Raw genomic sequence first — 24855 nt, forward strand, 5'->3', positions numbered from 1 at the left:
ATATTGGACTCATGAAAGGATGATAAAAATACTGTATAAAAAATGAGGCGGCTTTTTGGTGCTGCCTAGGGGCGGCATTTTATCTAGGGACGTCACTGGAAGTTAGTAGTGGCCCATTTAGGGTGGTGGAAGCCCGACGCATTGACTTTTTGAGGCCCTAACGATAAAAAATAAAATAAAAACAATAAATTCCAAATATTTTTTATTTGTATAAAATTGTAAGTAAATTGACTATTTTTCTACAACTTAAAAATATTAAAATACCAACACGAACATTGCCAATCTACTTAAATACACAGGTAGGTACCTAATCTTTTTATAAAAAATATTCTTTTCCTTTCTTCAGATTTGTAAGCGCATAATAGATAAATAAATAATTTGTAACAGTTTACATAAGTATTCAATGTAATAAACAGGGAACTCAAAAATAATGGGAACTGAAATACATAACGGGTAAGGCGATAGCAGGTAACCGACTCGAGTAAGGAAGAATCCGGGTTAAACTTACACACGTGTCAAGAATACGTTTTACGCCGAATACTGAAAACTGCTCTCGGTTTATGCATTTACGCTCATTTAATGTTGGTGTATTACGCACACTATTGCACTTCATAATGCGTGCTTCATTTTCGTAGGACACTCACACATCCAAAACCCTGCATCAAGAAGCGGCGTATTGAATATAGCCTATCGGTATTCTATTTATTATCTGTTCTGTGGTAATAAATATATAATGTATAATCTACTAGGTATGTACCTACGTATCTAGTTGATATTTTACCTACATAAGTATGCAATGTTATAACAGTACTTACATCATGGCCCCCACATCCTGAAGCGGGCCCCTAGACTAGGATGTTTGGCGGCCCCCCCTACTTATCGCTAAAGATAACGGTACTGTGACGCTCTACAGTAGCGTTTTCCAAATGGTGTACGGCGTGGCGTGTACGCGATAAAATTAATGTTTTATTGTATATTCCAATATATTCATTTGAATTACTTTGGAGTTCTCGAGTATTGATATATAATTAAAAATTGTATTGTACAACCCTATACATTGAAATAATATTAGGCAAGCAGGCGACTTTTTTTACTAGTAAAGCAAATTTGTAATGTGTGTTTATCTCACTTATCTGGTCGACTCGCCTCGCCGGGCCCCCAGGCTAAAGCCCTGTCAGCCCCCCCCCCCCCTTATGGGGGCCATGACTTACATAAGTATATAATGTATAATCTACTAGGTAGGTACCTACGCATCTAGTAGATATTTTATAATTACAATTACATTGAAGATTTTGGTATACATTAATAATTTATTCTTTCAGAGGTCTCCTTTTAAATCTTATGCCGAATTATTTGCTTCTTTAGCAATAATAAAACCCGCCACTGGAAGATAGCGATATCTATTAAAAGTATGCAATTGTTCTAACTAAAGTCTAAAAGATAAATTAGTATCGGTAAACTGTGAAGAAATAAAAAAAAAATGCTACAGTAAGTACCTATATGCATGATTCAAATGCTTGGAGCTTTTGACGTAACTGTATTTGAGATTAGGTATTTAATAATTAATTGCAATATGTAATTAATGAAGATACACATTCAACTTTGTTAGTCATACGCATTTGTTTTTATTGAATAAGACTACAATTTATTTACAGATGGTGTTGGTTAGTTTTTAAAAATCAGTGAAACCCTGCCTAAACCAAGCCATAATAGTTTTGGTATATTTTGGGCGATATGACTAAAATTTCCACACTTTTTCATTCATACGTATTTCTTTTCGTTGGATTAAGAATACACACCTAATACACATATTGTGTTGGTTCATTTTTTACATATTTTTTAAATTCATTAAGCCCTGCCCAAGCCAAACTATAATAGATACACGTATTAATCTATATATACAATATCCAAAGGTATGTATGATTTAATTGCATAATTTAAGATATTTTATAGATAGTATTGGTATTTTTCGACTATTATCTATTATGGCTCGGTTTTCGCAGGGTTTAATTGATTTTTAAAAACTAACCAACGCCATCTAAATTGTAGTCTTATTTCAATAAAAACAAATACAATAGACCAAAAAAGTTTAATGTGCACCATTTATGGCGGATCTAAACAGTCTATCTCCACCCTTCGCCACTACCACGTGATCTTTTCGGCCCCATAAAATGTGCATTTGGTACTAAATATTTTTAAACGCCGCGGCCGCTCTAAAACGTACTTGCCTAATAATCGACGGAAATATTTAGCCAAGAAGAGGATCGAGAGTGCTGTAATGAACATAGTGACACTTTCATCTCACAAGGATGTATTGATATTTTACCAATTACTAAAATTTTATTAAACATAAATATGTATTATACCTACCTATTTATTAATCCATATACCGCTGGCGAAGTGTGGGGGTAGGCTGTTAAGATCGTACATAAATATTTCACATTAAACTTTGTCAGTCATACACATTTGTTTTCATTGAACTAAAACTACAATATACAGATAGTATCGATTACGAGTAGTTATTAAAATTAATTAAAACCTGCATAGACCAAGTCATTATCAGACAATAGTCAAAATACTGTCTTGTCTATGATCTATAGTCTAAGTTGTCTATCTATAAACTATCTAAAACTATGCCATTAAATCATACACAATGTTATTTTATAGATTTAATAATATTTTTTATCTATTATTGTTTTGGTTTAGGCAGAGCTTAATGAATTTAAAAAATGAACCAACAATATGTGTAATATGTATTTTTAATCCAACGAAAACAAATAAGTATGAATGAAAAAGTGTGCACAATTTTGTCGTATCGCCCAAAGTATACGAAAACTATTTTGTTATGGCTTAGGCACGGCTCAATTGATTTTTAAAAACTAACCACCACCATCTGTAAATTGTAGTCTTAGTTCAATAAAAACAAATACGTGGGACTGACAAAATTTAGTGTGTACTATCTATATCGGATCTTAACAGCCTACCTCCACCCTTCACCACTGTGTATCGTTGATAGATAATTTAAAATCAATTGTTTTATTATGGGTACCGTTTTCATGTATTGTGGGCATGTTTTTAATAAGCTAGTAGCTATACTATCTTGTTGTGTTGTTTTCTCTAATGAAATGGGTATTTTTTACTTCATCTGGATTCTGGAAGTGATCTATGGACCGTTGCTTAATACGCTAGAAGTGAAGCAAATTCACCAGAGGTCGTTTCACAGAAGTGAGACACAAATAGAACAGCTCCACTGTCCCAGGAATTTGAGAGCATGTGAGGCAATTGTGATAAACTTTTGGATCGTGTGCCTAATTTGCCATCATTCATCACGGGTCAGAATATCAACGAATATTCGTGTCCTTTTCGTAGCTACTTCATTCCTCACAATTCCTATTTTTTGGGTGGATCAGGCGTACACACAGAAAACAAGGTTATGGAAGAGGGTTCATTTTTTTAAAAAATATCCATAATATATTTTTATTAATTTTTAAAGCGGCGGGTGGGGTGTGGTGAAAAAAATCTAGATGGTGTCATTGACTTCAATATTTACCCTGTCTACTAGGGAATGGGACGATTTGACACCGCGAACTGGCCTCCGCCGATTGGCCTCCGGTAATTGGCCGCCGGTACAATCGGACGCCGGACCAATTCGACGCCGACCCAATTCGACGCCGACCCAATTGGCCTCCGGGAGGATTGGACGCCGCACAGTTGAATTAAATGCGCAAAGGAATAGACGTACGTTACGATTTGTTGGAGTAAGTAAGCAAGTCAGTTTAATATGCTTATATCTTCTCAGTAGTTGTACCTTATACATTTCGCGCTTGACACATTTTTAATATAGATTGAGAATAATTATTATGCCTTATGATGTTTATTAAAAGATAACAATAAAACAATAATCAAAAATTGCATTGCACAATCACATATTTTTAAATGGTAATACGCATAAAGTGAAATAGCACCGCAGGCGACATTTTTTATATTTTACTGCACTTTGGTGATGTGTGTTTATCTATCTTGGCTGGTCGATCCGTCAAGCCGGGCCCCCCTTAAGCCAGGGCCCCTAGGCTAGAGCCCTGTTAGTCCCCCCTTGTGGGGGCCATGATCTACCCATTTGTCGATTTATGATAGCCGAAAATAAATATCAAAATAATATGTAAGTAGGCACTAACTAGGCACCTAACAAAATTGTCATTCAATTTGAGACTAGAAACGAAAGGGGCGGTATTCTCGGCACTTTGCCTAGAGAGTAGGAACGTCAATCCATGTACCATAAACACCTGACTCTTAATTTACAATATGTATATATTTCTGAGACCTTTCTGAGTGTTTGAAAAACATATTTTATTTTTTCTTCTGTACCTATATAATTTGTAAAAGGTTAGCAATGTCTGTCTTGGACGAGTGTAACATAAACTCATATTATATTTTCGTACAGCTCGGAGAGCCGACAGAACTGAGAACTGAGAGCTTTGAATTTCACACCGCCTGTATTTTTAGAACAAGAGACGCGACTTTTGGTTGAAATCTGCGTTCCAATTATTCATATTTCCTTCGCATTTATTCTACTCTCATAATTAAGGAAGTGTTGGATAATATCACAATACATTTACGAGAAGGTGCTTGATGTCCAAACAAAAATATATGTACCTAATAACAATAATTTACCTAGTAGTTTCACCAAAAATAAATAAAATATGTAGTGCCCATCTAAATATAGATAGGTACCTACAACAAAGAAATCAACATCGTAAAACTTAGTACGAGAGAGGCGTATCTGAGTAGGCATTCGGATAATATTTTAACTAGTTGTGATTGAAAAGGCCAACTGTGGATCTATTCTGTACTGATCGGCCGCTAAAGTGATAAATTGATAAATATTTTCAAACTTAGGGTAGGTTTGTATAAAAGTATTAGCACTTATTGCAACAATTACAATATGTTGGTTGTAATTGTTCCAATAAGCGCTACATTTTAACAGCACCTTTCTTGCTGCTGTTAAAATATAGCAGTTATTGCAACAATTACAAGTATTAGGTACAACCAACTTATTGTTATTGTTACAATAATTAGTGCTAATACTTTAATACAAACCTACCCTAAGTTTGATAATATCTATCACTTTATCACTTTAGCGGTCGATAAGTATATAGAATAGACCCACTGAACAATGAATTTGATAAATCGAAAATTTAATCAATACCTACCTAATTTAATATATTATTACGATATTTATAGATAGGCCTACGATACTTTAAGCGTCGGCTTGTAATGTCGTGGGTCCCATGTTCGAATCCTAGGCCTGGCAAATACACGGCTATACAAGTAGGTACCTACTTGCAAATTATATTTTATGATGATTCCTTAATAAAGGGCAACATTTTGCAAAGCATTAACAAGATTTTTTTGAGGGTTTTAAAAGACATTCTGGTCATTTGGATGACTTCAGCGGCGATTTTCTTTGACGCAAATAACGCAGCAGATTCATCAGAAAATTTTAAATGGGTCTTCCAAACAGATCAAACCAGTAGATACCTACATAGGTAGTAAAATTATTAAATTATACAACAATCTATAAAAGGATTTCTCACAGATTGATACTTTTATTTATTTACTTAAATTGTCGTTTTTTTATTGTCTTAACTGTCAATTCATTGTGGAAATGTATTGTTATTATTTTAATTACATTACATTATTATTGATTTAATTTAATAAAACACATTTTTTTATTTAGTAAATATTCCACTTTTAATAAATAAGTCTGGACCGGTTTCATCCGTCTCAGAAAATATCCCTCTGAGGAAATTTATGTTTTATTAAATTAAATCAATAATTATTACTAATGTCGATTTAGATTTCACAGAACAAAAATGATGACTATTATCCAAAATTGTTAAAATCAGTGACGTTCTGTGAGATTAGATTAGACAGCTAATTAAAGCAGAATTTGCAAATATTATATAGGTACCAAGGTACATAATTATTTAATATTTTGTACTATTTCATGGACAAGAAATTGTTAATTTTTGTCGGTGGGGGCAATGACATTTATATGTCGGGCCAATAGGTCACTATTATCTGATTAATTATTAATTATGGAAATAATAATATTATGTAAGTATAATTTAAGACATCTTCTTTGGTATGATGATGGGGTTAAATAGGTACCAACTTCATCTCGGACTTTAGACAATCCTTCTTTGTTATTTTACATGTGGCATGTTCCCAATAAATTATATATTATTAGTAGAGTTCCTAGAAATTAACAAAAATTAGATACCTATTCATTCGTACTTGGATATTATGCTTCCAATATAGTAGGTATATTATAATAATATAAGTACCTTTTAAATAATTGACGATTATGGATCCTATATAATATTTCGGTCTCGTTAGTGTGAAATCATTCATGTTATATTTTACTTTCTCACGTCTAGATATTAATATTGTCATTTGGTTTTCCACAGGGTTTCATTGGGAAATCTGAAATTGACGTAAATTTTAGTCTTTACTGACAGTGTAGCGGTCTTAAATGTAGTTATCTCTTTCTTATGCGATTGGATTCCACTCTTTATTGAGCCACTCTTGGCCTTCTCTTTCACCTGGCGGATTGATCAAACGAAGTGGTATGAGTAATAAAAATACCTATCTCGCTTTAACATTATCTCTACATACAAACTCACCATTCTGTCTCTTTTTCTCACAAGCTTCAATGCAGAGCTTGGAAAATTTATCCGCTGTATGTTATGTTTGCCTGATACTTTTTGATCGCAAAAATGAAGAGTATTCTCGTCGGGTAGTATTATTTTATTTTATATCCACATTAAATTTATTTATTCTTTCTTCTTCTTCTTGATCATTCCCCATGACTGAAGAACGTGGCCATCTTGAAATTAAGTCAGCTTCTTTCAGATAGTCTTCGGGATTTTTGTCCTCAGTAAGCTCCTTCACGGGAAACGGAAAGCAATTAAATAATTTATTAATTTCCCTGAAAAACATGAACTTTTAAAATACATACGGAAAACATTACTTTTCTTCTTCTGCAAGACTTATCAGGTCGTTTCAAAGTTGGTGATCACTGTGGCAAAGGTAGCCCTTACTTTCGCAACCGTTAAAAGGTTCTCCAATCGCTGAAGTCATCACAGACATTTTTGAGCCAGGAGGTCATCTTCACCAGATCTTCTCCGTGTTTTAATTTTCACTTCCAGGATTTCATGTAGCAGAGTACTCTCACCACAACACATATCACCATGCACGGTCCTAGTATTCATTATTAAAAATAGTTTAATTTCTCCCCTTTCCTAGTAGAAGTCTAATAGAAACTTACCAACACAAAGTTTGGCAGCATCTATAAAATGGCCTATCCTATGTTTTAATTATTACACAACTGTCGGTACATTACTTAACTATTCTTTTTAAAAATTGGACATTAACACCCGAACTTCTATATTTGTTTCTCTTCTTGGATAATTTCGAAGATCTTTATGTCATGTTGACTTAATGTTGTCATGAGCCATAACTATTTTCAATACGAGAGCAATAATACTCGATACATATTAATAGTCCTATTTTTACGCAAGTTTTGCTTCCCATTTTAACTATTTCCCAATGTTTTCTTTATTTATAATAACACATTGTTGATTATCCTCCGAATCTTGCTTTATACATCCTATTATGCGATTCTGCACCATGAATCATTTCGTTCAATTGAGAACATTCATAAGAACTTTAAGTCAGAAGTTCTCACGATATTTTTTTTCTCATTTAATAATTGGGGGTTTCATGGGAGTAAGATTAGAAGTCACGACTACTCTTCAGCCGTTGGCCATTCTTATAATTTTATCGTAGATTGGACATCATACCTTAGTTATGGTTTCATGCAACATTAAGCCAAAAATCATGGAGATCTGAAAGTACTTCCTTCCGTCATACAGAGACTGGGTTTTATATTTTGTCGTGCAGTTAATCATACCATTTCTCGAATAAATTCATATTCCCACATATTATAATAAAGTAATCATGACATCATATATATACATACATAATCGTATCCAGGATCCACACATATGTAAAGTGAGACCTGTTTTGTTACACAGCATTGCTCTCATCAGGCAAATGTCATGGTCTCGTGCAACATTAAATCTTGTCATAAGGATCAGGTCAAGAGGGAAATATAATTATTTTTTACAATAAAAAAGGAATGATCTAAGAGTCGTGTAATAACAATACAATGAACACGAAATTTAACTGTCATGCTAAATTTATAATATTCATATATCTAGTAGACGTCTAACTGTGAAACCGAGTTAGGAAAGTAAGCATATTTTATTGATATATTTATATTATTGTGTGTAGATACCGGTAAAGTAATCCAAAACGTCATGAAACGCGTTGAGTGGTGGGATCCCACTCCTAATGTGATCATGGAAAGTAAAATCAAAGGACGTATAAGAGCTGGCAGAAGGCTCGCCTCCTGATCAATGGTTATTCTCTTTTAAACAGATGAGGGAACCAGATGAGGGGAAAAGATGAGTATTTCTCACAAATTGAATATTAGGTACCCAAAGCATAACACCAGAGGAATACGTACTTGGACGTAAAAGTCAAAGTAATAATTTTATTGTTTATTTGTCCTCCTGATTAAAAAAAATAGCCGTGAATTAACCAGAGTTCAGTGACTGAAGGACCTATTTCAGGTTGCACTCATCAGGAAATCTTGGCTGACATATAAGAAGTCACGCAGAAGAAGAATATAATTGTTAGGTCATTTCATAGTAGTAGGGAATAAAAATGATTGTCGATCATAAAGAACTTCTCGATGAGTATGAATACTCGTTCATTTTTGCGAGCAAGAAGTATCAGGCGAGCATAAAATGCAGCGGATAAAATTTCCAGAGTATATTGAAGTTGTAAGAAAAGAGACGAAAAATAGAGTTCATAATACGTATGGCTAATGTTAAAGCGAGATGGGTGGTTATATTCAGTGTACTACGTTGTTTGATCGAATTTGCCTAGTGAAAGAGAAGCCAACGAATGATTCAATAAACAGCCAATGCTCAGTGTGTGTGAAAGAAATGGATACATTTAAGTCCGTCTACTCTAATACTCAACAATAAAGTGAATTTATTTTTTTAAAAAATGTCATAAAATGCAATATGTATAGATATGTGAATTTATTTAAATTGTCATTATATGCAATATTTTTGGTATCAAATCGTAAAGGACAAAAAGGAAAAGTAAAGTTTCGGTGACATTAAAAAATATCGTTCGTAATACCCACGTTTTCTAAAGTAAAAATAATATAAAACGTGAATATTTTTTTAAATTAAGTAAAATAAAATTTTGAATATAATAATACTTATTTGTATTATTAAGTATATTGTAGTGTTACTATTTTGTTATATTACTTTAAAATTTAAGATCTATTATTATAACATTACACTTCAGTGCAGCGATGATTTCCTTTGACGCAAGTGACGCAACCGATTAGTCATTAATTTTATTTAAAAGGGGGCCTCCAAACCAGCAATAAAATGTTTTAGTTTTTTTAAACATCGATTTAGATTTTACGGAACAAATACTCAACTATTATTCAACAGTGGAAATAATAATGACGTCCTGTGGGAATAGGCAGATCATGCGTTGCTAAGAGACCGAAAAATAAGGCAGAAATCGCAAATTGATAGATTTCGTGGACGAGATTTTTTTTCTGGTAGAGAAGTCTGCTTAGGCGAATAAATTTAATTAAATGCGCCTAAATCATGGTTGTATAATTTATACAAAATGTGGAAAATTTAAATTTGATTGTTCACAATCAGTCAGTGCGTCGGGCCTTTACAACACTAAACGCGCCACTGCTGCTTCAATGTTAATTTACAATGTTATCAACTTTTTTGATATTAATATTATAATCGTAACAATGTTGGTACCTACGTTTACGACTAATGTTGACGTTTACAGTGTTAATGATGCCCCATATTAATTTATTGGAAAGAATTTTAATTTATTGACAAACAAATTTACTGTAATAGGTACATTAAATGAAGACGTTATGTACCAGCATCATTATTATTCTCAAATTTATGTCAATGCTTTTTTAGCATATTAATTTGGAACAAATCCAAATCATTCACTGACAATAAGAAAGAGACGACACTATTACAAAACATTCAATAATAATATAGAAAATACTCGAGTCAAAAGCGAGAAGAGATAAGATCAAAAGTAGGAGACGGAGTAGATTCATTCGGTGTATTCTTTTATACGGATTACATTTCAGCGCTGCGATCAAGTGACAAGGAAGACGTTCTAATTAACAGCAAATAAAAAGAGATAAAAATATCATAAGTCTCTCTTTCGAGAAGATTTTCTGCAGTTTTTTCGAGCATAATGAAAAGTCGCCGAATGAAACAGGAGAAAGCTGAAAGAAATACAAGGAAATGCAGTTTCTTTGAATGTGCGTATAACTTCAATGGTCTCATGGAATCACCAGATAGTTTTTGGACAAAATCTATTTCCGGCAGGATTTTGAAAATAGAATATCACTTTTAGAAACCAGTGTTGCCATCGTGAAGATACGGCAGTGTGGATCCACAATTTACTCAAAATGAAAATGGAACGAAATCATGATAGGTACCTAAAAACACATAAGTTAGGCTTTTCGAGCAAGTTGAAAAGAAAACAGCATTTTTAACTTATTTTTAAAAATAAATTCTAACCTCTCATCGCACGATACGATTAAAAAGGGCCAATAGCCAGGGCCGCGAAATTGTAAGGTCCTGAAAAAAAAATAATTGGTACTTAAGAGGAAAGTATTTTTTCAGATTGGCATAAACTATAACCATCAACCGCAACCAAGGGTATTTTTCATGATGGCCACACAATATAAACAATAACACTATGTATTCACTATTGATCATGCTCATTTCCTCTAATTTTAAATTATAGTATGAAATTTCATTGTTATTTTATTACATTTAGATTTTTAATGATTTTAGAATATAAAGCAAGAAGAGTACTGGTAGAACGGGGTGAATAGGGTAGCTTTCAAATTTTCAATTTAAACTGAATGACTAAAAAGTTAAATTTACTTGCCAAAAGTTGTGTTTGCAATTCAGCAATATGGTTTGGTAAATGGGAATGCTTATTATTCACTCGCCATCAATAGTTTCCCAAAATTATGCTCCGTTCCTATTTACCAGCGAAACGAGGTTAACGTGAAGGAGAAGGGAAAACTGATATGAACGAATTTTGGTAAATGGGAATGCTGATTATTCACTCGCTATCAATATTTTTATCCAAAATTATGGACTGTTCCTATTTACCGGCGAAGCGGGGTCAATAGGAACGGGAAGGGAAAAATTTTAATTTAAAAAAAAACATGATTAAATAAAGAAACATTTATTTAGAAAATAGAAATTGTATTATTTCTGTGGATTAGCTTGTACAAAAGTAGGTATCTATTTAATGGCGTTGGGTTCGTCCTTGGCCTACGGACATTAGACAAAATTTTATCAGACATGCAAAAAATGCGGATCGTAACAAACTGTTTCACGCCTGATGAATGACAAACGGTCACGTTTCCTGTCCTATAGCAGTTTCCATAAAGCAAAAAATTTATTATTTGTCAATTAATATGCATATTGGAACAGTGGCGCACCCCCCCCCCCCCAAATATGAAAATCATCAGAATGATTTTACACATTGAAATCGAAAGCCATTAAACTATACCTTGGGCTTAGACAAACAACACGGCAAAAAATGATTTGTAATTCTCCAGCACCCTTTTTAGTAAAATATCTTAGATTTTAATTTCTAACACAAAAATTTCGAAACACATGTCAGGTTTTTTTAGAAACCTGACATTACAACCCCTAACCTGGGGGGCCGGGCTGTGGGGGGCCTGGCGTGTCGGGTTGACCAGATAAGTGAGATAAACACACATCATAAATTAGCTTTAATAGCTATTATACTTCATGACTATGAATATTTTAATTTATATAATTGTCCAATATATTTTCTGATTATTATGTGTCGATACTCGACAGCTCCATTATTAAAGTAGATGTATTGAAAATCGCCAATAATTCACTGTATAAGTACCCTCAATTTGAACTAAAACACAATTCGAAAAACGTTAATGTAGTATTTCACACTGCCTTTAATCTAAGCGGTGGATAGGGGGCCCGTCAAATACCCTAGCCCAGTGGTCGGCAAACTCATTAGTCAATAGAGCCAAATATCAACAGTACAACGATTGGGATTTCTTTTGAGAGCCAAATTTTTTAAACTTAAATTATATACGTAGGTAGTAAGTAGGTACACTGCTAATTTACTTAATAAACTTTAGTTAAAGTTTTAAGTCCTAATTAAATTATAGGTAGGTACACTGAATAAAACTGAATATCATACGTAATAATGATCTTATTTATTAATAAAAATTAAATTGTAAGTCAGGTATCCATAAAATTGAATCATGACAATGACTGACAATCTCAATGTGAATAATGGCCTTGCATCGCCTTGTAAAGTTTGGGTAAGTCAGGTTCGTATGTTGTTGATTTAATTTTAAGCACGATTCCAGGTTCTCATCAATAAATCGATTTCTTAATTTACTCTTGATTTCCTCTCTTGGAAATCTTTTTACTAACCACAAAACTTGCAATATTAACATTGTTGACAGATTTTATTCAGTACCTAATTAAATACAGAACTTTATTTTTATTGACCTTCTCCTCAGCTGCTTTCTTCCTTGCATCATCGACAGAATATTTAGCGCAAAATTACGAGTTTTTAGTTGTATCTTTCTAAATTTCAATGCGCCAATTTTTCCCGACACATAAATACAGGTCAGTAAGCCATTTAAGTTTTGAATAAACGCGAAGTCTCGGTCTATTCAACATTACATTTACGGTTATCCTCTTCCATTTTCTTTGTTTCTTCTTTGTAGCCATGTCAAATATGGCAGAGAGCATCTGTGGCAGAGCCGCACTCAAGGGGCCAAAGAACCGCAGTTTGCCGACCACTACCCTAGCCTGAGGGCCCGTTTCAGGATGTGGGGGCCATGGTGTAGGTACACCGAGTGCAATAGACAAAAGACCGATAAACGAGATATTAGGCTGTGTTGTATTGAGTAGGTTGTGTATAAATAATTTAAATGCAATAATACTTTTTTGTCCATTTTCGATTAATATGTTGGAACCTCAATATTGATAAACCAAAAATCTGCGATAAACATTCGGCGAAAAGAACGACTAAGTACACCCACTACGGTGGTGGTGTAAATTAAAAGAACATTTTTTTCGGTGGATTTCGACATAAATATTGTAGCTCTCTAGACCAGTGTTCCCCAAACTTTCGACATCTGTGTACCCCTTCTATAATTTTCGTAACACTGAGTACTCCTCGTCAAATAAAAATGCATATAAGTACTTTAATAACAATCAAAATATATTTATATATTCCTTTTGTAGTACATAAACAAAAAATAAAATTCATTCATAATAAAATATAAATAGAAGTTATATTATAAAAAATAACATTCATTGGTTATTAATTTTAATCTGAGGTGCGGTTCCACACCCAAAAGGCTGTTCCTTTTTTTACGTAATGTCTACAAATGCTGAAAAAGCAACTTCACATAGATATGAAGTTGGAAAAGACAAGATGTATTTCAGGAATGTCTCTGTTAAAACTGGATACACATGTTGCATTTGCAACCTAAATGATGTTTAAGTACACTCCTTATATTTATTTTGCAAGAATCCGTCTGAAGCTAATAATTCCAACAATTGCTCTTCTTCCGCATGCGATAAACCTTCTAGCATGGATATTGTATTAGCAGGCGTAGCCATAACCCGGTGCAGCGCATACCCCCACCAAACTCTTCCCGTACCCCAGTGGGTACGCGTACCACACTTTGGGAAACACTGCTCTAGACCAAGCGGGTAGCACAGCCGATATTATTTAAGTAATCTTTTAGCATACTAGGTACACATGTCCAGGCATGGTCGCTGTTCACTTCCAATCCGCCAGTCGCTGATGACACGCTCGACGGTTACCGCCACTATGCCTCCAATTTAATAAAAACTAGGAGAAACTGTACAAATATATCGCCGTGTATTGTGAAAATATGTAAAAATATTTATATGAAGAAGAAAAAGAGCCTATGGGACTAATTTACATTCTCTCTCTCTTCTTGTCAGCTTTTCCCTAGCTTATTAATTAAAATTAGGTTAAAACTCACGCGCTCTTTTGTTGTTCGCTCTTGCCATAGATTAAACGTAAATTATATGTTAAAGTTTCCATTAAGGCTATACTTCAGCTGAGGCATGGTCTAAATCTAAAAAGATCGTGCCTAGACGATGCGCGGAATGTGCAAATGCCGCGAGCCGAACGAAATATAATTTGTCATAAAAATTCAACATGCGTCCTTTTAATGTTATGTTTATTATTATATTCGTAATAATAATAGTATATTTATTGACATGTTTTCTTTTTCAAGTACATGCGGAACGTTTTTTAGTCATCTTTACACAATTTAAGAATATATTCCTCCGACGCCATCACAAAACAAATTGACGTGCTCACATCTCGACTAATAGTCTCCAATTGGCGACGACTGCGAAATTTCGTTCCACCTACTGTTGAAAATTATTTACCATTTCACTTATGAATGCTCTTAATGTAGGTAGAAGAGGCGTGCAGTGAATTTTAGTTGTACCTACGGTTGCTGTTGATAAATACATGGTATGTACCTACCTACTTACTTATACATTAGTTACGTATTACAATAGGTAGGTACTCAATTTTTAGTAGGTACCATAGGTACCTATAATCATTAGAGGAATTATTGTTAAATAAAATTAATTATGAAATTGCACATTACATACCTACACAATATCATTGCTTAGTTGCTTAGCACTTACTCGATTATTTCTGGGCATGCTTTCCATTTATAGCATCTATGGAGCGTACGCCACTGGAAGATAGGTATCTAATATATCGCAAAAATGTACCCAGGACCGATCCTAGCAAGTGCGAGGCCCAATTGGAGCATTGATATACCTAAAGATCCTGTATCAGTGTATAATACCTACGGACTGGCGGCTCTCGTGGTGAAGTTGGTAAGGCGCTCGCCTTCCACCCGAGAGTTCCTGGGTTAGTTCCTGGGTTCGATTCCCGGTCATGACAAAAACATTTATGTGTTTTTCTCAAAGCCTGGGTGTTTGTGATTGTTCAAAATTACTAACAACCACCTTGTACGATATAAGCAAGGACATGGTTATTAATAATTCTAAAAAAAAAAAAAAAATACCTACGGACTACGGAGCGAAGGCCCTAGTAGTAGGTATATTCCCCTCCAAAAACGGTCATTACAAAAATTATCTATTTTAATTCGATAATGGGTACTTACTTATATAAATAACAAAACTATTCACTCAAACAAGATTAATTTTCATTGCCTTTTTATCGATATTTTTATTCATTATTTTTTAATTTTAAAATTATCAGCTGACAGTTCAATTATTGTAAGACAGCAAAATACTATGCGCACTCACCGATGGCACGTGTGTCAGTGTACATTTGTCGTTGGCAATTGCAAACAATGCCTGAAGATGCCGAAAGGCGGGTGGCGGGTCACAAAAAATGTATTAAATGGAACGGTGCAAAACTACACCAATTAGATTATTACAAGGATGGTTATTATTATATCGCCACCAGAGCTGTAAAGTGTAAATGGATCCTAGAATCATAAGAAGAGAACCCCTTGATTATTTTAGAATCGGGACAGGGATAGGGACAGGGTGATTTCCATATGTTTAGACACAATCTCTATAAAATATAAAAGAACATTTTCTTCCAACATCTGTGGTTCAAACGCACACTGAAAAACAACATGCGGTGGGGATTCCAACTCACGATCGATGAGTCCAGAAGCGGACATTCGCTACTCGTGCATGGTAGGCAAACATGTATTATTTTATTATAAGCATAATCTATTTTTCAATCATACTTGTTAAACCTGACGCAATATTGATAAAAAGTTTCTTATAATTATTTAATTAATTAATCGAAATAATTTCTCACCTCGCAAACGCAGGCCACTTGTTCCTGTGTAAACCCGAAGCTTGGCAAGAGGGCAGAGTCTCTTGAGGGTTGATTCCCACCAGACGGGGCCCCCAAAACACCCCCTCCGCCCACACCAACCCCCATCCCTCCGCCATAATCCTGAGGTTGATGCTGCAGCATTTCGCAAGTCCAGTTCGCACTTGGGACACTCCGATAGCTAGCGAAAATATTTTGCACTTGTTTGTTTTACACCACTCAGTTCGTAATTTAATTTAACCATCGTCTGAGTATCATTTGAGTATATTATATTTACCTATGCAATAATAATTCCAAACTTTAAAATATGTGCGTGATGTAGTACCTATACACGTAATCGTTTATAAAAATTCTCAACATGGAGTATTTGCTAGTAAGTATTTCGCTGTCAATTATTTTATGAAAACAATATACCTACCTACATATTGATTCAAACTTTCCCAATTTACCCTCGGCTTTACAATTGGCATAGATATACCTACATAATGTATTTTTTTGTTAAGCGTACCTACATACTATTAATTATACCTACATAACATTTGATTCGTAATATCCATATACCTAAAATTAATCATGACTTACAAGCTGTTCTACTTGGCCTATCAGCCTGAGGTGGTGTCGGACGATATTGTGAAGGCCAGACTCCAGAATAGACTACGCATATGACCCCAAATTTATATTGACAGTGGCGACTTGAAAATCGTAAAACTGACAAATCAGCAAAATGTCAAACTGTCTTGAGGTGAATGAAAATCACTTCCGAAGGGAAAACTCTATGCATACTTCACAATTATATTAAAATCCAACACCGCCAAGCCGTCTGCAAGACCTAGCGAGACAGACTGGCGACCGCCAGCTGGCTCAGCTAGTGATTTATAAATATTTAAAAAAAAATGTAAGTATGTATTGAAAAAAATACAGTTACTAATATAGTTGTCAGTCCGCTTTCGCGTGGTAGGAAGATAAACGATTTCGCCAAAAAAATAAACAAATTTGAGTAATCCCTTGAAAAATAAATTTACTGTGTATTGCAACATTTTCCAAACCAAGTTCTGCTACGTAAAATTAAAGGATCCGTTTGTATTGTTTGTTTTTTATAAAAAATGATTTTAGCACAGGAATTTAAGAATTAAATTTTATCCTATAATCATGACGTATGCTTACCTATTTGAAATTTAACGCACCGGCTTGGTCCGCAGACAAGAGTTGAAAAAACTCATGGTATTTAGTCAGGCCAAGGGTCGGGGAGGACTCCTTTCAGGTGGACAGAGTAAATAAATTAAGAGCACCACTACCAAAGACTTTACATGTCAGTACCTAAATCTCGATAGAAGGCTAGCCGAAACATCCGAACGATGACTGATCACCTGCTTGTGATAATGATAAAGACTAAACAAGATGACAATATTTGAAAGTAAAAGGGTCGCCACGAACAAATATTATAACTATTGAAGTATTTTAGTAAACAAAGTCATCAAGTGGGTACCTACAGAATTTAATAAATGGTGTTATTTTTACCCGATAGAACTTAAATAGATAATCTTAGAAATACAATTGTAAAAATAACACAAAAATTTCAGATCAATAGATAGCATTAACACTTTAAAATGATTTCGATTGACAATGGTCATAGAGAACGTCCAATTTTGGGAATGAATAACGTCATGAACAATGTTGGCTTCCAAAGCGTCAATTATTGCTAGTTTATAAGCATTAAACAGTGATTTTACATAGCCCCACAGCAAATAATCCAGATGTGTCAAATCGCAAGACCTTGGAGGCCAATTGACTGCTCCAATTTTTGAAATCAACTTCAGTTTTGATTTAAGTCGATGGTTACGGTTACCGTATGGCAGGAGTAGCGCCACCTTGTTGAAACAACATCTCGTCCGAATCAATGTCATCCATTTAAAAAAAATATAATAATGGTTCGGTATCGATCTCCATTGACCGTAAAGCGAGCTCATTTTTGAAGAAATAAGGTCCGATAATACCACCAGCGTGTAAACCACACCAAACGGTGCATTTTTATGGATCTTATGGAGTCTGTATGTTTTTTTCTGGATTGGTCTCAATCGATATGGGGCAATTTTGCCTATTAACAAACCTTAAAACCAAAAATGAACCTCATCGCTGAAAGCAATTCTGCACTAAAATAACATCTACATATAAGTTGCGCGAATCGACGTCTGTTTTTTCGAAGTAAATTTGGATAATTTGGAAGCGTTGTTCAAGGGTGACTCTATTCATGCTTAATTGTCTGACTATACTGATCATAAATGTCAAAAAGTGAACGCAGTACCAATCACGAGTTTGACAGTTAGTTATCCTCTCGTATGTTCTATCAATCTATATAAAGCAAAAAAAAATCACCCGTTATTTAAAGCAGTGCTCCGCAACCGGTGTGCCGTGAGACGATGCTAGGTGTGCCGCAGCGCGTTGCTTAAAAAAACACAAATAATTTTGTATATTATACAATACTTACGTAATAGCCAAATTTGCGTACATAGCTGGTAATATATTTGAGCACCTGCATGAACTTAATAAAACAATGAAAGGTCAGAATGAAAATATATTGACTTGCTCTGATAAATTAGAAGGATTAAAATTTAAACTCGAACATTGGCAGAAGTAGTTTAGACAAGGATCTCTACAAAATGTACTAAAGGACCTACCAGACCACCATAACACCGCAATTAATTTTGGATCCGTCTCAAAAACATTTAACTTTGCTGCAAAGGAAATTTCATCATTACTTTCATACAATCAATACGACTGGATTCGAAACTCTTTTGCAACCAATGCTGAAAATTCTGCAGAAGCGCTTTTCCTATATATGCGAGAGGAATTTGTTGAATTGATAAACAATGGGAGGCTAAAACTGAACTTCACCGATGTTCCATTGGCTATTTTCTGGATTTCGATTAATAAAGAATATTCTCGGATTGCCAACAAGGCTACTGCAGTTCAGCTCCCATTTTCTACAACGTTCTAAGTGAGCAAAGTTTTTCATCTCAAGTTATAATTAAAAATAATAAGCAGTCTCTCAGCTCTTTCAAATATCAAGACAAAATAAATAAAACTTTTACATTCATTGAAACAAGCTCAGGTATCACATTAATAAGTTATTATATTGATAATGCAAATACATGGAAATAAGTACATTTAGTTCTTTTTCATGTGTTATGTATATTTAACTACCTATTTATCAAATAAAAAAAACATAAAATAATGTAATTTTGGTGCATGGCCCCCACAAGGGGGGGTCTGACAGGGCTCTAATCTGGGAGCCCAGCGTACCAACCAGATAAGTGAGATAAACAAAAATCGCAAATTTGCTTTAATAGTAAAAAAAGTCGCCTGCGGCGCTATTTTAGTGCGCTAGTATTAATATTTTTAAATATGCGATTTTAGAATACAGTTTATTATTATTGTGTCAATACTCGACAAATAATTATTCTTAACCCGTAGACCCGTTAACAACTAACAATAATTCATGTGGATATATTAAGGTGACGCATCAGTGAAACGCCAAATAATTTTCAACTGTATGCGCGACGAAATTTTGGACTCGCTTGCATTCATTGAGAAAACGTCGAGTCAGAAGCACGTCACTTTGCTGCGTGATGGCGACGGGCCAATTAATTCTAAAATCGTGTAAAGATGACTAAAAACGTTACCCATTTACTTTAAAAAGAAAACATGTCAATGAATATATTATTATTGTTACTAATAGAACAATAAACAGAACATAAAATGAACGTATGTTGGATTTATATGACAAATAATATTTGGTTTGACAGGCGTCATTTACACCCGCGACCCGCAATCCGCGCATCGCCTAGCAACGATCTTTTTAGACCGTGCCTCAACTAATGCATGGCCTTAATAAAAATAAAAAAAAATCGATCAACATACAATCAATACCATTAATTTTACCTCGAGCACCGTTTGAAAAACGCTATTTTAGAGTACCACACTGTCTTTTAACCTTATCGATAGGTAGGGGGGCCGCCAAAGATCCTGGCCTGGGGATGTGGTGACTATGTTTTGGTGTATAAATTGTTTTACGTGTGGTGTGCCGCGGAATTCTGGGAAGACCCTTGGTGTGCCGTGGGTGAGAAAAGGTTGCGGAGCTCTAATTTAAAGGTGTTACTGGACCATAATGACTACAATAATAGGGCCTACGTATTATTAAATAATATAAATAATTTAGTAGGCTTGCTATTTTGGGTAGACTTGACGTATCCAGGGGGTAAAATAATATGTTACATGCACACACACATCACCATTTTCAATCCGGATCCAGGGTAGAGGTTGTATTAACAGATTTATTTTTTGTTTTTGCGAGACATGGATATTAATAACCAGCCACTTGCTCAACTTATTAGTTCCATGCGTATATTATTATCAAACCTATAGATTATATTTGTGGTAGGTAAACGATGTTTTTCTGTTTCAAACATAAATGTTTGGTTTGGGTTTACCATTAGTTTCTTTTATCCATCAGTATTAGTCACCTATACTTGAAATTAGAACAATATTCCGAATTTTCTTAGCCGATACATGCAATAATGTAATAAATAATACCTACATACTTGTAAGTCTTGTTGTATTGAAGGAAAATAGCGCCGCAGGCGACTTTTTCATTATTAGAGAAAAATTGCCGGGCTCCCCAGAGCGCGGGACCCTAGGCTAGATTCCTGTCAGCCCCCCTTGTGGGTGCCATGCATGTAGGTATGTGTATAATTTTAATTTATCAATTTCTGTCAGTCAATTAAAAAAAAATCTTATGCTTTTGACTGGGCTTAGAAATTTAGATCCATAAGAATATTGTGTGAAATTACACATGGAATAACATTATGTAAGTTAAGTTCGTTATTGTTCGAATTATAGAATTATAGGTAACTGTGTAGTTTTTGGTAATAGACGCCTCATAACCACAATATGACCAACAAATTAATTATCCAGGGACTACGTCATAATATAAGGGCATGGCTCTTCTGGCATTCTGCAGTTTTTTAGACATATTCTTCAGTGAGGACCGGATAACTTGGAGAGACTGGTGGTTTTAAGTAGCCTTCAGAGAAGGCGAAACAAATGAAGAGCAACCAAGTGAAGGAGCTAACTGGGGAAGCCTTCACTCTGCCCTGAGAAAAGCATAGAATCGAAAGGAGTGGAAAGTCTCGGTCGCTCAAAAGATGACGGAATATCAAGGTGGTCACGACCCTAAGCCACAAGGGAACGACCAAGAAGAAAGATAACAATTACATACATTGTAGGCATATTTATCTCGATTTATTGCTATTTCTCATGTTGCAATAACTATAAAAATATAATAGCCAACTGTGTACGAAAAATTAACGATTATCAATAAAAATGGTACATACTCTGCTTCTCCGTCGGGAGCTTAACCAAAAATTCACCCCATTTACTTATACCTAATAATAATATAGCATATTGCGAAACGCACGTCAGTGCTGCTCATTTTACCAATATTCACAATGCCCCCCTGCAAACAGTCTGTGAAAATAAATATTGTCAATTTTTATTGTGCCTATTCATGAACTATCAAAGTGAAACAGTGAAAGATTTTATTTATAAAGCTATACATTATGCGCTTACCTATTTTAATCGCAGGTTATATAATATAAAGGCAATTATTAGTTAGTTCGCAATCCCGGAATTTAAAAAAATATTCAATCCAGTGATAAGTTCAATCTCAACTGACATACTATGTTTGTGATCAACTGGTGTAGGTACCTATAAATTTTAGAAAATGAGTAGTTTTTCAGTATGTACCTACGTACCTACCTAAATATGAGTAGGTTAAAAGCAAAAGGGCTTGTCTCGTCCCATACTATAATATACTAACGCCCATAAAAATAATGAAACATTTTTGAGGGGGTTTAAGAAACATTATAAGTTACAGGTATTATCTCAGTGACGTCCCGTGGGGGTACGCAGATTGAGCGTCGCTTGGGGGCGGCAGTTACTCGAAGGGTGGCAAATCGAGGAGAATCATTAAATATATAATATAGGAATAGGTACCTAAACTTAGTAATAACTGAAATATCTTTCCATTAAAAAATTCAGCTCACTGGTTGGAAACAAAATGTATTAATTGGCATAAAAGGTTTAAGAAGTATTTTTTCGTCTGGTTTGCGATGTCTAGTTTACTTCCGTTGTCTTTGGACATCACTCCTTGATGACCAACAATGACACGTGCAGATTTGCTAAATATATTTGAATTATAGGTAGGTACATATTTACATACCTAATTAATTTATCTAAATATTTTTGCCAGTCATTTGCGCATTTTGAAAGTTGTCGGGTGTATTTTTAAATATATCTGAAACCGTGGACTCACAATAATATTGTCTATTGAAGTAGAGATGACATTTAAATAAAATTTTGTGGTATTTATTATTTTGCTAATAATGTATTTCTTAGATATTGAAGTCATGAAAGGATAATAAAAAATAATGTATAATGGGGTGGCATTTTGACGCTGCCTAGGGGCGGCATTTTGTCTAGGGACGTCACTGTATTATCTTAATAGAGTAAGTATACCTACTGAGCCACTTTGACCATTGTTTAAATTAAAAGAATATAGTTATTTGTTCTAATTTAAACATTTGAAGAGTGACAGTTGAATATTTCAAAAATAAAAGTTCCTTTATTACCTACTCATATACGAAAATTATTGTTATACCTACTTATGCGGGTCTATTCTATACACAAGCGCCTGCTTTCGGTCCGCTACGGCAGCTAAATAGGGTAGGAAAGTATCGAATTATTAACACTTATTGTAACAATAAAATTACAATAATTTAGTTGTAATTGTTACAATAAGTGTTATGTTTTAACAGCACCTCTCTTGCCTGTGATAAATTTTAGACCGAGATAGACAGTTTTGACAGTTCAGACTGCTAACTTATTGTAATTGTTACAATAAGTGTTAATAACTTGATACTTCCCTACCCTATTTGGCTGCCGTAAAGGCCGAAAACAGTCTTGTGTATAGAATAGACCCAATGGTGAGAGTTATTATACTTGTTATAATTATTGTTTTTGTCTTACAAAAGGGTTTATTGATAGTAAATCATGATATAGGTAGGAAAAAATACCTACCTACTTATAGGTATACCGGAATTAATAATCATTTTTCATCTTAAATCATGTATAAAAAAGTCAATATGTAAACGTGAATAAATTTCTGGGGTTTGTACATTTATTGTGACGTAGGTACCTATTCATATTATTATTAGGTACAAGCACTAAAAAAATATCAAGACTGGTATAACAACAGTGATCGGAATCTCTGGATTGAATGTACATTACGTAGGTACCAGAGTTATCAAAGACGATAGGACTGGTAAACAATAATTATTTACCAACATTTTTAACTTTTTATGATATTGTCCGAGAGAACCAAGAATGTACCAACATATAATATCACATGCCTACCTACAATAAAAATAATATTTTTTAGATGACGACTATAATATAGGTACCTAACAATTATTTTTATGTTATTTTTAATTCATTACTTATCAAACATGTCCTCAGATTAAGTTAACTATGCAGATGAAGTGTTTCTATACAGAAATTACTATACCCAACTAACAAAATAGACTGCCAAGGAAATTAAGCCAATTCCAAGAATTGACAATGCTGTATTGCGCCACCTATCTAGTACCTATTATCATTTTCAAAAGGGATTAACCATCCTGCTACCATGCCAATAGCATGGTAAAAATTGCCAGTTTTCCGTTGAAATGATTTTTTACAGTAAAATTAATTTTAAAATCATTTACTTTGTAGAAAAAGATCTACCTACCTAAGTAGTTATTAACATAATTGAACAAAAAAGCATGAAGTATATTAAATTTATAATATTTTTTCAAAATATCCATTCCAATACCTATCCTAAAAAATTGTTGACAAAACAATAATATTGTTATTATTTTTAAGTAGGTGTCAAATATTTAGGTACCTTCAGTATGACAATGAAATATGTCTACAACGGTCACTTGAAATTCCTTATTGTAATAATTATTCCCTACTGTTGATTATGTTTTAAATAAAACTTTGAAAACCATTGCGTAAAATATAAAAATAAGTCAATAAAAAAAACCTACACAAGAGAGGCGTTCACGTAATTCACATTTTCACAAAAGTGTCACTAATTTTCACCACACACTTATTTGTTTGTAATGTTTCACAGACGATGTAACAAAAAAACGTTTTGTATTATTATCGAATAGTTTGACAGAGAAGATTCCAAATTTAAAAAAATATATTATTTAAAAAATTTGACCGACCGTAACACTAAAGACATGCTAACAGAGCAAACCCTGGTTTCATACTGAATTCTGAATGGTTGATCACTTAACATCTCGTCTTTGGTGTGGACCAATCGGACGAAAGTGACGTCAGAACTTATGAAACATTTTCAGCTGTGCTCAAAGCGTGGAAATGAAAGACTGAAAATTTTGAAAAATAGTTAACTTCCTTTCTTGTCATGTGCCTATATATATAAATTTACAATTGATTTTTATTGGGCAGGAATATCGGTTGTCTATTTTCTTGATAATAGTGTTTCAACCAGGCGGCTCTCGTGGTGCAGTGCGTAAAGCACTGGCTTTCCACCCAAGAGTTCTGGGTTCGATTCCGATGAGGACACAATATTTCTGTGTTTTTCTCAAAGCCTGGGTGTTTGTGATTGTTCAAAATTACTAA

At 34.1% G+C, this 24855-nt stretch overlaps 1 protein-coding gene across 1 annotated transcript in view; it reads right to left on the bottom strand.

Moving 5' to 3' along the window:
* The window catches only part of so (SIX homeobox 1 protein sine oculis), a 58720-nt gene extending 42502 nt beyond the window's left edge, over positions 1-16218 (bottom strand). Inside the window, exon 1 of the mRNA XM_085954814.1 lies at positions 16093-16218. Coding sequence (XP_085810940.1) covers positions 16093-16218 — 126 coding nt within the window. The remainder of the gene's footprint in view (positions 1-16092) is intronic.
* Positions 16219-24855: the final 8637 nt, after the last annotated feature.

The sequence above is a fragment of the Rhyacophila brunnea genome, unplaced genomic scaffold (genome assembly GCF_057557595.1).
Source record: "Rhyacophila brunnea isolate RB1 unplaced genomic scaffold, BYU_Rbru_1.0 scaffold_4, whole genome shotgun sequence".
Lineage (NCBI taxonomy): Eukaryota > Metazoa > Arthropoda > Insecta > Trichoptera > Rhyacophilidae > Rhyacophila > Rhyacophila brunnea.